The 13,253-nt window shown below is 53.0% G+C and overlaps 1 protein-coding gene across 1 annotated transcript; it reads right to left on the reverse strand.

The window, feature by feature from the left end:
- Nucleotides 1–215: 215 nt before the first annotated feature.
- NCLIV_031340 (putative Splicing factor 3B subunit 3) lies at nt 216–10,789 on the reverse strand (the record flags this gene model as incomplete). Its single annotated transcript, XM_003883330.1, has 16 exons — nt 216–353; nt 456–557; nt 1,032–1,271; nt 1,864–1,942; nt 2,472–2,611; nt 3,880–4,005; nt 4,344–4,409; nt 4,853–4,981; nt 5,324–5,428; nt 5,581–5,765; nt 6,044–6,188; nt 6,709–6,821; nt 7,066–7,201; nt 7,705–9,104; nt 9,669–9,935; nt 10,459–10,789. The coding sequence occupies 16 exons, from the start codon at nt 10,787–10,789 to the stop codon at nt 216–218; spliced, it is 3,702 nt and encodes a 1,233-aa protein (XP_003883379.1).
- Between the last annotated feature and the right edge of the window lie 2,464 nt (nt 10,790–13,253).

Genomic DNA, 13,253 nt, shown 5'->3' on the forward strand with positions numbered 1-13,253 from the left:
GTTCTTACCACGAGAAACCGACATGTGTACACATAAAAGGGTGTCTGCCCGAGAGGAATTTCCACGCGATAAAAGAGTAAAAAGACCGAAAAACGCGGAAGCCCCGCGTGCGCGTCGGCGAACCGTCCCGCTCGGCACACACACACACAGACCACCCAACGAGTCTCCAGCGTTTCCACGCCGAGAAGTGCGATCCTCGCGCGAAGTCTCTTTCTTCACAGGATGCGGTTTCGAATATCTTCAAGGTGCTTCAAAATGTCAGCTGGGGTCTTCTCGAAATCCTGTGCAATTCGCTTCTGGACGTCGTAGGGCAGGAGCGCGTAGCTTTCGCACAGATCGCCGTCGACAGTGTTCTGCACGGAGACACACGCACCAACTTCGCCCCACGTTTCGGCCCTCTCTCTCCCGGGTTCTCTTTGTCGACGCACCTGTAAGCGTCGCACGGTCTGTCTTACCTTCGCCGGGTGGTAGTAGGAGCGGAACATGATATGCTCTCGGCCGCCCAGAGGCGGCTTCTCGGACCTGAGGACCATCTCCAGGTGGGTAAATAAATCCAGCTGCGAGAAAAACGCGAAAACAGCCAAAGCTCGCCGGCATGCAGCGCCCCTCGCCATACCGCCAAAAACAACTTTTCTTCCACGACTCGAGCACGGAAAACGGACAGTGAGGAACCAACCGCAAAGGCGCCTTGCTACACACGCAACAACGATCTCCACCTCAAACATCATCCATGTATATAGATAAACCATATATATCTATAGATTTATATATACACAATATATATACCATATATATCATATATATATATATATACACCATATACATATACATATATATAAATATACATATACATATATATATATATATATATATATATATATAGACATACCATGTACATATAGATATGTATACGGACGTTTGGCACCGTGACGCGTCAGGGTGGACACGCGTAACCTCGCAGATTCGCGTGTATGCACGCGGATCTCTTGATGCATGCGGACTCTGGGTGACCAAAAGTGTATCTGCTTTACTTCGTGTTTTGTGAGGAAGGGAGAGAAGGCGCCGATGGATCCCATGATGGTGCCGTAGATGATGCTTTCCGAGGCGCCGGCGGTGAGCGTCGCGCGTTCGAGGGCAGTTACAACTTCGCCAATGTGGAAATGTAAAAGCGACTGAAGTTTGAAGCACTTGTCGGTGAGGTAGGTGGTGTCGCCGCGGAGACGCAGCCCCGTCGTGTCACCCAACTCGTCTTGCTTGGCTTCACTGGGGACCTGAAAGGCCGCCAAGGAACGGAAAGAGGCCCAGTGCAACAAGAGAGGGGAAATCTCGAAGAAAACGGAGGCTGAACAAGCACGGGAGAACCTCAGTGCAGAGACTGCGCGGTCAGCGGAACGGTGACAGGAAACGCATTCAAGTTCTGTGTCCACTGCGGTGTTCACGCCGCGCAGGGATGCAAACGGAAAGTGAAGAAGAGAGAAGGTGGAAAACGGTTCGAACGGGAAAGAAATCGAGCGGCGGACCATGAGCGGGCGGCTAAAAGAGAGAACACAGCGAAGAAATAACACGGAAAGAATACGGGAAGAAGCAAAGGCAGAGAAAAGCGGAGTCGCCGTGCCGTCACCGATTTCACTTTTTCCCTGCGGCAGCTCTCGGCACGTCTCTGATTCATGGATCCCCCCTCGCGTCTCTCCGCGCTCGCTTTTCACCTATCGGGCCGATGCATTCCACCAGCACATCTGTTTGCCCAAATGGTTCGCAGTCGAGACCTGCAACCGACAAGATCTTTGCGCAGAACGGCCCCTCTTGCGGAAACAGAATCGAACGACGTGAGGGAAACTGCCTATGGTTCTGTCCCGCGCTTACCCGGCAAATGAAAACAGAGTCGAACTTGTCCGCGGCCACGAACGTGTGGTAGTCGAGAACCTCGCCCTTCGTTAGCCATCTGCATGCAGCGATCGCCACGCGAGACAGAGAGATTCAGAGACGAAGGAAACCAAAGCGCTGACACCGAACCTCCCCAGACGCACTCTCTTTATCGAATGCAAACACGCACACACACACACACACCTGCAGATTCTTCACTTTAAAAAAGTACAGATGTACATTTGTATGTGCATTTATATGTATATACGTGTATATTTATGTGTGCATGCATGTATATATATATATATGTAGATGGAAAGCTACACACGGGCGTTCTGAGCTCCGTATGTCAGAAGACTGAGAGGAACCAGATCGCATGCGTCTGGACACGGCTAAATGCGCAACGGAAGTGGCTTTCTTTCGGCCACGACATGCAAACCCTGTACATGTAAACAGATAGAGACTATTATACGGACAGCTAGACATATACAGATAGACACAAATATGTACATATATATGTATAGATGGATATATATATATATATATATATATGTCTTTGTTTCTTCTTTGATGTGGGAGCACGTGTTTCGTCGAGGATTTGTTTTTACCTCGGGACGACATCGTCTGCCAGGACGTAAAAGAGGTTTTCGCTGAGTCGGTAACGCATCACGTGGACACTCTCGCGTAGGTCGCCTACGAAGAGTCTGTCCCCGGCAACGCGAATGAAAGCGACACCGCAGGGAAGATTCTGAGAAGGCAAAAACACAGTCAAGAGCACAGAAACGAACTGTGTGACAGAAACAACGTTCGAGACACAAACCCTCTTCTCGCCGCTCTGCGTACACAGCTTCTAGCCTTTCGTGCTCGCCACAGATCAGGAGAAAAACGAAGAGAAAAAGAGAGAAACGGAAAGGGAGAAAGAGAGTTAGAGAAAGACAGGAAGAGAAAGACAATAAAAGAGAAAGAGCGAGAGGATGAGAAACGGAAAGGGAGAAAGAGAGTTAGAGAAAGACAGGAAGAGAAAGACAATAAAAGAGAAAGAGCGAGAGGATGAGAAACGGAAAGGGAGAAAGAGAGTTAGAGAAAGACAGGAAGAGAAAGACAATAAAAGAGAAAGAGCGAGAGGATGAGAAACGGAAAGGGAGAAAGAGAGTTAGAGAAAGACAGGAAGAGAAAGACAATAAAAGAGAAAGAGCGAGAGGATGAGAAACGGAAAGGGAGAAAGAGAGTTAGAGAAAGACAGGAAGAGAAAGACAATAAAAGAGAAAGAGCGAGAGGATGAGAAACGGAAAGGGAGAAAGAGAGTTAGAGAAAGACAGGAAGAGAAAGACAATAAAAGAGAAAGAGCGAGAGGATGAGAAACGGAAAGGGAGAAAGAGAGTTAGAGAAAGACAGGAAGAGAAAGACAATAAAAGAGAAAGAGCGAGAGGATGAGAAACGGAAAGGGAGAAAGAGAAAAACGGAGAGGAAGAAGCGAGCGCAGTATTGCACGACACAAAAACGGTGCAAGCTCGTCTCTCGCCTTCCTTTCGCAGAGAGTGGGGAGAAGGGAGACAAAGACCACACATCCGCTTTTTGAGACCCAGAGGTTTTCTTTTCGGACTTCTCATCAAAGAGACGGACGCGGCGGCGCCACCCCCGCGGCGCATGACAGCTCGAGGGGCCGGAACAGGACCGAGCGCGTGGAATCGGATTCGCGACTGGAAGCCTTACAAAATTCCAGTGGTTGTTTTCCACCACGCGTCTCTTCTTTCACGATCTGTTCTTTGATTCGGTTTGCACTGTTTCAAACTTTCTCTCCCCATATATCTATCTGGGTGTATACGCCTCTTTCTACCTATCCATATATATATATATATATCTACACGACTCTCGGGCTGCCTACGAGTTCTTCGCATCTGGATCCTGACTTTGTCTCGCGTTTTTTCGCCCGTCAGGCTTTTGTCAAATCGGAAGATGCGCAGGCGATCGGACCGTCGCCTCCTCGTCTCGTTTTCTTCTCGGCTTTTCCTTTACCTTGTATTCGCATTTCTTCAGCAGGCGTTTCTTTCCCAAGGCATAGAGACGGAGCTTGTGCCCGACACCGGCGAGGAGCATTCCGCGGAAGGGCGCGAGAGCCATCGGGTAGTCTTCCACCGGGGTCTGGCGTCGCAGAAAGAGAAACGCGAAAAATCCGAAATTTTGACGCTAATCGACAGCAGGGGAAACCACGTGCATGCACAGAACGCTGAGAAACAAGTCCGCGAACGAGGAAGAGACCCAGACGAGAGACCGAAAGAGATTCATCGATTTTTGCGCAGAGATAGATCTACGGGAGACAGAAAGACGGAGAGACGCATACGCACAGAAAAAACGAGATGGAAGAAGAAAGCGGACAAGAAAAACAAGGGAGAGAGAAGGTTCAGTGCTAAAGGAGAGGTGTATGGCGGGGAAACGAAGAGAAGGCGGAAGGGGCGGGCTGGGCGGTTTTCTCATCTTACGGAATGGACGAGATTGAGGGAGAACTTGTCGTCGTACGAGAAGACTTTGATAGACGCTTGAGGCACCTGAGCGAGGATGCATGCAGATCCAGAAGCAAAAAACCCTTTCACCTCCTCACTTAACCTCTCGCACGGCAAAGCGATCATGAGTAAGCACAGCCTACACATCCTCACGTCTTCCAACCTAAACGCGCGAATGTGTCTCATATTCAGACATATATAGAGAGAGAGCGACTGAAGCGACTGAAACGACTGAAAAGGGAGACTCATACACATAGAGCCACAGAGAGCGTGACACAGATAGAAAAAAAGATGCATGAGATGCATGCAAAGACAAGGTAAATATACGCAGATGCATCTCTCGATAGGCGACGTAGCCTGTTTACCGCTTTGGGACAGCTTTTCTCACAGAGTTGTTGCCGGGGGGTTTCTGAAGTTTCCCCGGAGAGTTCCGTGCGAAACTTTTCACGAGCGCGTTTTTCAGAGTGCACCCGACTCGCGTTTCTCACCTTGCGAGGTTTGAGCGTCATTGCAGTGACGGTGCCCACCACGAGCAGAGGCAAACCCTCCATTTCACAATAGCAGCAACTTAGTGCAGCCTCGTCGGTCTCCAGAGAAACTTTGTCAATCGTCATCGCCTGGCAAATCACAGCGGAGAAGGACGAATGCGACGCGCTGAGGCGGGAAGTGAAACGGCGAACCAGAAAAGAACGAAAGGTCCACGGCACCACGCTCAAGCGCGACCGGCCTCGACTCCCCACACACAGGTGCGATGGAAATGAAGCAAAAGAACTCGGCACCGTCATGGACCCGCGTCACCAACCGACGCCTCCACAGTGTCTCCCTTCTTCTCTCTTCATTTCCTTTCCTCTCTCTCCCTTCTCTTTCTCTTTATCTCTCTCATTTCGTCTCGCTTCTTCTCTTCTCGCTTCTTCTCTTCTCGTTTCTTCTCGTTGTCTTCCTCCCGCGTTTTCTCTCACCATGAGAGGGTTGACGATTCGAATGCAAGAGCCCCACTTGCCAGGCCCCGCCTTGAAAGTTCCGTACTGGTCCTCAGGAAGGTCGTGCTGCTCTTTCTCTTCCAGCTGAGCGAAGGAACACGGAGCGGACGCAAAAAAGTGCAAGATAAAGAGCAGAGCTGGTCCGAGCCCGCGCCCGGACGAGCGCTTCGGTTTTCCTCTTTGACTGTTTTCACTTCTTCAGCGGCGCCTTCCCTGCGCCGTTTCGCTGAACGCACCTGCATGTCGTCGGTTTCTTCCTTCTCTTCTTCCTCTTCCTGGTTCACTTTAATTCCCCTGAGCGCGCGCCGAATTTCCGCCTTAGTCGACTCGTCGTACGCGTTGTGGTCAGCCTCGACAATCGCGAGCGCAGCAGCCCGCCGCGAAGGACCGACACCGGCAGCGTCCACGGCGCCTTGCGACTCTGAGCAAAAACCGCACCCCCGAAAGAAGAAAAGGAGAAAGAAGTGCAGGCAAGGACGCGGCAAAAAGGGAGGAGAGGCAGGGAGTGTTCGCCTTCTCGCGCCGGGGAGGGGCGCTAACAGAGGAGACACTCGAGGAGACACGGCGGGATCTGGGAAACAAAGATCGTCTTCTGTGTTTTAGCGGTACAGCCGCATTTTTTTCAAGGCTCTTTCACACATGAGCCTTGGTGGGAGGGAGACGTGGAAATTGAGAAAGGGGTCCGCTATGAATCCCTACCGGTTGCGGAGATGTGCGGAAGAGCCGCCATCGCTCGAGGCGTGAACGACAACGGGAGAAGCGTCTGACTGAACGTTTCACCGAGTCGCTGGCAACGGAAAATGCGCAGAGAACCACCTGCAATCGCGACGAAACCGTCCGTGCACTGAAAACAAAAACACACACGCCTCCGCTTTGATTCACAGGGCGAAGCTCCACTGCCCACATCACCCAAATATACAAATATACAAGTGTATCTATCTATCTATCTATCTATCTATATATATATATATATATATATATATCTGTAGGTATAATATATTTTGTTCCATGGAAATACTACTGGAATGGGGGGCATGATGTGGTCAACATGAACATACACGAATTACATATATATATATATATGGGGCTACTCTACGTCCTCACGGACTATATACATATATATATATATATATATCACTGAGTGTACCTCAGTAGATCTATCGTACTCTATGCAAATGTGTGGGTCTGTTTATTTGCCGATCTTCCCGAGAATCTCTCATCTAAATACTCCACGCGCCCGCTTTTTTTGGGGCGAATGGAGCGATCGATCTTTTCGATGGAACGTACACAGACGCGCCTGCTAAAACGGAGAGCGTCGAGCCGCTCCGAGTCTAGGAAATCTTCCTTCTTTCACCTGCGCTCACCTGCTCAGAGCAGAACGACGCTACGCACTCAAGCGGGTCGTAGTTGAGAGGCGTGCAGTGGAGCTTGTGCTGGAAGGTGTAGCAGAGCCAGGATTTTTCACTCAGCGCCAAAACTGAAAAGAAACACACCGAAGCGCGGCCTCGCTCTTTGTAGGAAAGGCGCGATGTCCGTGAGCGCCCGGCTTCGAACCAAAGAAGCGAAGCCGCGGGCGAGGAGGAAAGAGACGCAGACGGGGAGAAAGAAGAACCAGTCACGACGGAGCAGCGGAAGAGCAGTGGGAGACACAGCACAGAGGCCAGGAAAAGAGAAGTGCATTGCAGCAAGGGTCGAGAGAAGAGGGAACGAGGAAAACTGACTTGCTGGTTGGCCTTGAAGCGTCACCGCGTGGAATCGGACAGCTCGGCCACCCAGAAACCGGCTTCTTTGATCGAGCAGAGTTCCGAGGACGGGATCCACGACGCTGCGGATCATCACGCCCGTATTTAAGCCGACCTGCGGAGAACAGCGAGACGCGCGCCGCGAGACATGCACGTTCGAAAAAACAGATCGGGGCGAGAGACGGCAGAGACGGAAGGTTGCGCGCCCAGCCGAACGTTTTGGAGAGGCCACAGGAGAGACGATCTGAAGAACCTAGCAGTTTGTGCGACGCCACGGCCGTGCCTGCCGGCAATTCTAAGGTTCTGTTTGGTTCTGAACAGCGAGACGCGGCCGACGACGGCCGCCGTTTTTTTCCTCTTCCGTCGATCTCGTTTGCTGCTTCCTCGCTCTGCAAATCCCCCAGCTCGCCCGTCCCGTCTACTCGCATATTTCGCGATCGAGACAGCACAGCGCCTGCATCTGCCGCAGCTTCTCTGCATCTGTGCGGACTCTGTGCGAACCGCTCTGTCTGGACCTGAAACTCGGCCTCGGCACCCGCTCTCTTCGCCTCTCGACGCGCTCGTTCTCTCTGCGTCACAGAGGGTGTTTGTCTCTGCCTGAACGTGGCGTTGTCTCACGTGTAGATACAGCACGCCGTTGTCTTCGCTTTTCCCGGCGTCTTTCCCGTGTGCGCCGAGACCCGTGAGGGTGGCGAGGCAGACACTCTCGGGCGTGGCGTTGTTCGGGAGGAGCTGCGTCGCGAGTTGTCGCAGGTTTCGGTCCTTCTCGAGACTGAGGATCCGGACCATGTTGTCGAGGCCGCCGACGGCGAGGAAGGAGGCGCGCAGGCGCCCCTTGGGAATCGCCTGCATGCTCATGCAGGTGGTTTCCACGTTGATGTTTCGTCGCGCGGTCTCCACGAGCGTGTGGCTCTCGTCCACCTCGAAGAGGATCAGTTCGCCGCCTGCGAGGGAGATGACCAGCTGCCGCTCGTTCGCGTCCGCCGCCTTGATGCGGCGTCCGCCGGGCGTGCGCCATTCGTTCACGCGCTTGCTCTTGAGGATGTGGCGAATCCCCGTCTCGTGCACCTGGATGAAGGAGTCGTCGTACATGAGCGCGACGAGCAGCGACGACACGTTCGTCAGAAACAGACTGTCCGTGACTTCCTCGACGGTGTCGCCGATCTGCAGAACCAGGCTGCTGCCCTCGAACGCGACGATGATGTACCCGTCGAAGGCGCTCTGGTGGGACAGCTTGGTGGTCCAGACTGCGCGCGCGCGTCCGGGGAGTTCGTTGTCCGCCATCTCCTCGACGCCGAGGCCGTGCTGGAGAATGCGGAGTGCGCTCCGAGGCCCCTTGCCGCACAGCACGTAGACTTGCGGCGCGCCGGTGCCCTGAGCGTCGAGGACTTTCAAGTCGGTGATGGGCGACAGAGACTGCAACTCGTCGACCAGTGCGAGGTTCTTCAGCGGTCGCGGCTTGAAGGCGATGATCGCCTCGCGCCCGAGCGGGTGCGAAGAGGAGCACCGCGGATCGGACGCGTCCGAGCCGATCCCCGTGAACTGGTAAAACAGATGGTTGCCGAACTCGGACGCCACAAAGAGGTACCCAGACTTGAGCACGCACAACGCATTCGCGACCGGGACGGTGTCGAAGTAGCGGCACACGATCTCGCGCACCACGCCCTCGTCGTGGGAAATCTCAATCTTGTAGATGTCCCCGTACTCTGTCTGAATGAGGATGAAAAAGAAATCCTTCATGCGGTGCACGGCGAAGGCAACCACGACGAGGCCGCGGTCGGAGCCGGTCTCGAGGCGGCGAGGGATCGCGCAAGAGACTTCCTCGTGGTCCGGCTTCTTGTACAGCAAAAAGTTCCCGCAGCAGACCAGCACGCCGCTCGGACCATCCGCGCCGCCGCCGCCGGGGACCGGAATCAAACAGTGTGCAGACGGCGGAACCGGCAACGTCGCCTTCTTGATCACGTGGTTCAAACCCAAATCCATCTCCCACAAACACACGCCCTTCGGAACCGTGACGCCTGAAGAAAAACACAGAAAAAAAGAAAAAATGAAAGAAAGCGAGAGAACAGAGAAGAAGAGAGAAGAAGGGAGAAGAAGGGAGAAGAAGACAGAAGAAGGGAGAAGAAGAGAGAAGAAGGGAGAAGAAGAGAGAAGAAGGGAGAAGAAGAGAGAAGGGACAAGAAGAGAGAGGAAGGAGAAGGGAGATGAAGAGAAGAGACACGGTCTTGATTCCGTATCACACTGTCCGATCGACTGGCTACAAGAGAACGCTTGGAGGCTGAGGAAAAAAGACGAGAAACGAGCAAAAACAGACGAACTGGAGCCGCTGGCAACAAAAAGAAAGGGTTCTCGTATCCTCCCGAAAGCCACGCGGAACGCGCCCTCGGGCATTCTGGAACGTGAGCGACACACGGGCATGACCCCAGGACAGAACTCAACTGCGGCCTTGAAAAGGCAGGAGAGAGGCACGAAGCAGAGAACCGAAAGAAGAAAAGGCCGGAGAGGAAAAGGCGCGCGAGACGCGCGACGTCGACGCACGTGTCCGTGGGCTGTTCCCACGGTTTCTGTTGTGGGGTTCTTACCGGGAGTGGCCGGTTTCCTGTCTGTGGATTCCACATTTTGTTCGAGAGAAGCAAAGAGGGGGTTGTCGAAGCCCATGTCGATTCCACACAAATCGTGGCAGATCGCGTGACTCTTGTGAGCCTCCAGAGGACTGCTGATGGTAAGCTGTGCCTTGTTGTCGCGGTTCACAATGTACACAAACTTTTGCCGCTCCACAGCCGCAACCATGAGGGTACGTCCCTTCGGATCCACAGCCAGGTACTCGCCGGGGACCACGCGGCGAATGCCTAAAAGAAGAGAAAAGCGAGGACGGGTCAAAAAGTAAAAGGCAAAGCGAACACACAGCCGCTGCGCAGGTTTGAGCCGGGAAAACACGAGAGATATCTCTGAGAATCCTCAACATCTCTCAAAGATCTCTCTCGCCTCTACCGCCCACGTGGGTGCACAGAAATACACACATGCGCATGAGAGACAAACGTCGAACTCCAAAGATCCAACCACCTCACACAAATCAAGCGCATGGACCGAGGTAGACACACACGCGCGTTCTTTGCATGACAAGCGACAGAGATCACGCGACAAACCAGCGAGACGCGCAGGCCTACATACGCATACATTTCTGCATGTACGCAAGCGCTTCCAATATATATATATATATATATATATATATGGCTTTCATATATATATATATATATATATACAGATATATATACGTATATGGACGTGTAATTCTGTGGCTGTGCTTGACGTGTCTTGAGTTCGGAAATCCCTGGAGAAGGGTATGGAGAGAGACGCGCCGTGGTTTTTTACCGGTTTTCCCGTATGTTTCGCAGTGGACGCGTTCGAATTCATTTTTTTCAGCCGAGAACTGGACAATAACGAGGCGGCCGCTGTCACTGCCGATCGCGAGGTAGTCTCGATTCGCTCCTGTCAGGCGGAAGGCGGCGATGGAGCGAATGATGCCAAAGACTTCAGTGCTGGCGATCGCCTGCAGCTTGCCTTGGTCGTCCGGGCGCAGAAGCTCCAGCACGCGGCCGCGAGAGACAACTACTTCCTGCGCGCGCGGGGCGCTGAAATTGCCTTGCAGCGCATGGACAATCGCCGTCGGTTTCTGAAGCGTGAGGTGGTAAAGCACCGGCATTGTGGCGAGAGGAGAGAGAGAAGGGAGAAAAGAGAAGAGGAGAGAAAAGAAGAGAAAAGAGAAAAGAGAAGAGAGAGGGAAGGGGAAAACAAAACACGAGAAGGAAGGGGAAAACAAAAAACGAGAAGGAATGGAAAATCGAAGAAAGGAGAGAAGGAGAGGGGGGAAGAGGTGAGGAAGGCCGCAGTGTCGGTGGGGAGACGAGAGGGCGACAGAAGGCCCGGGAGAAGGCCCGCGAAAAAGAGGCAGACGCGAAGAAGGGGGAAGAGACCGACGAGAAGTGAGAGACACCGGAACAACCGCTGCGGATGTGCGTTGTCTTCCAGAGGCGTCCTTTCACGCTTCTCCCACTTCGTGGTCTCAACTTGCTCGCTCGTCTCCTGTCACTGCAGCCGTTCGCGCCATACCACACGGCAGCAAAGCTGGATTGCGAGACACGTTTCCCTCCGAAAAAAGGAGAAGGCGGTGGTAAAAGGAACGTGAAACGTTTACTCTGCCTCTCGCCGTGCAACAAACCAGTCCGCCCGACCCACAACCCGGACCACCGGCAGAGACAGGTTCTCCCGTCCTGTAGATCCTAGAATGGCTGGACTTGTCTCACGAGCACACAAGCACAGGCCTCGACAGGAAGAAGAAAGCCCACGAGGCGAAGAGAAGCGGAAACGCGAAAGAACGAAGAGTTTCAAGACAGTTTAGACGGCGGCAAACTTTCGGTCGTACGTGCGGGGATGCACGCAAGCAAACTAAAAAAGTATTTCTGTAGAACAAAAAAGCGCGCATGCGGGAAGAGAACGTGACAAAACCGCAGCAACTGCAGAACATCAAGAAACGACGGATTGGGAGGGTAGGAAAATCGCCGAAGCGTTGATGGAAAGGTTTGGGGACGAGGGAAATGGGTCGGGCTGTTGGGTTCTGGAGCGAGTTCGAAATACACGGAACACACACCAAAATGGGTCCAACAAAGAAGCGAGTACGGAAATGAAAATATAGGGAGCAAGTCAGCGATACGGCACGCAGGCAGCTCCAGATGATGTGCGAGACGCCTCAGACAGCAGTCGACCCTGTTGCCACCCGGAAGGTTCTCAGTGGCTGAAATGGAGGAGAGGGGAAAAGAGGTGAGTTGATGTGTGGAGAAGCAAAGGAGCACAGAGGCCTTAGAAAGACACAGAGAAAGATGGACAGGGGTCTGTGAAGGGAAAGGGCCGGGAGGTTGGCCCCACAAAAAGACAGGAGAGACGGCAGAACGGAGTTTGGAAGCCTCTTGCTGAATCTGCAGAGATTAGTGAGAACGAGGGGGCGGGGACAAGGCGAAAAATTCGGAGGGGAAAAGAACGGAACCATGAACTCTCTGGGCCAAGACGGGAGAACTGTGAAAAGAAGTTCAAAGCACGGAGGAATTCGTCTTGAGCCCTTCGCTGCCGGAAAAAACCGAAACGAGAAAAGCGCGAGTGGAAATCTCCTCGTTCCCTCGGCAAATCGACGAAAGAAGAGAGACACGCTTAGAGAAAAGCAATTCGGACTGAAAATGGAGAGGACAGAAACTGTCCTTATGCAGGGGACGTATCTTCTTTACCTCTCTCGCCAGCATCGAAGATCTTTCCTATACGAAGGAAAGAAACGCACAAGCAGGAACGAGAGGACACTGCTACCTTGTTGCACGAGACTGCTTCGCTGAGAAGCGATACAGACGAACGAGAGGAAAGAAGAAATAAGGCAGGAGTGAAGGGAAAGAAGAAAAGCGATCCCGCCCACCTGCGAGAAAAAATGCAAAACGCGTAGGAACAGGGGAAAACCGCTCCGCCGGTGGCGCAAGTGTTTGGAGGGCGCAACTGCATGCGGCCGCCTACCGACGCCCTGCAGTAGATGGCGACAAGCAGCAGTGTGCTTGGGTCTCGTTCCTGTCCCGGAACCTAAGCGGTTTTCTGTTCGTAATCCTACAGTCTTGCGGGAAAATCCGGAAGGATGAACCAGAAACGAAGCTGCCGCGAAGAACTGAAACACAAGTGTACGTACATCGCGCCACGCAACAGTTAACGGGGGAGGCACAGCCTACACACTGAAACAGGACGAGGAAAGGAAGTACGTAAAAGAAAGTAAGGAAACGGAAGTAGGGAAAAGAAAGTAGCTTTCAGTTTGTGGTAGAAGCTCTCGCTCTGACTTTTTTTGGTAGCCAGATCGGCGCGTGGCAGAGACGGTTGTTTACACGAACGCTGGGGCTTATTGGGATGGACGTTCCCCTGTTTAGTCGCGTATCGCAGCCAGCAGAGCCAGAGGAAGCGTCGACCTCGTCCACTGTTTATTCCAGCCCGCAAACGCCGGTACACGGCAGGCAAGAAGCCTGGGTTTCTGACTGTGTAGGATATGCGGCTGTCCGTATACATGCCAGGGCGCAAAAGCGTCATGCGTCATGTGCGGATTCGAGAAGACACGGGAGTGTACGAAGAGGAAACTGATAGCGCAGCGT

The sequence above is a fragment of the Neospora caninum genome, chromosome VIII (genome assembly GCF_000208865.1).
Source record: "Neospora caninum Liverpool complete genome, chromosome VIII".
NCBI classification, from domain to species: domain Eukaryota; phylum Apicomplexa; class Conoidasida; order Eucoccidiorida; family Sarcocystidae; genus Neospora; species Neospora caninum.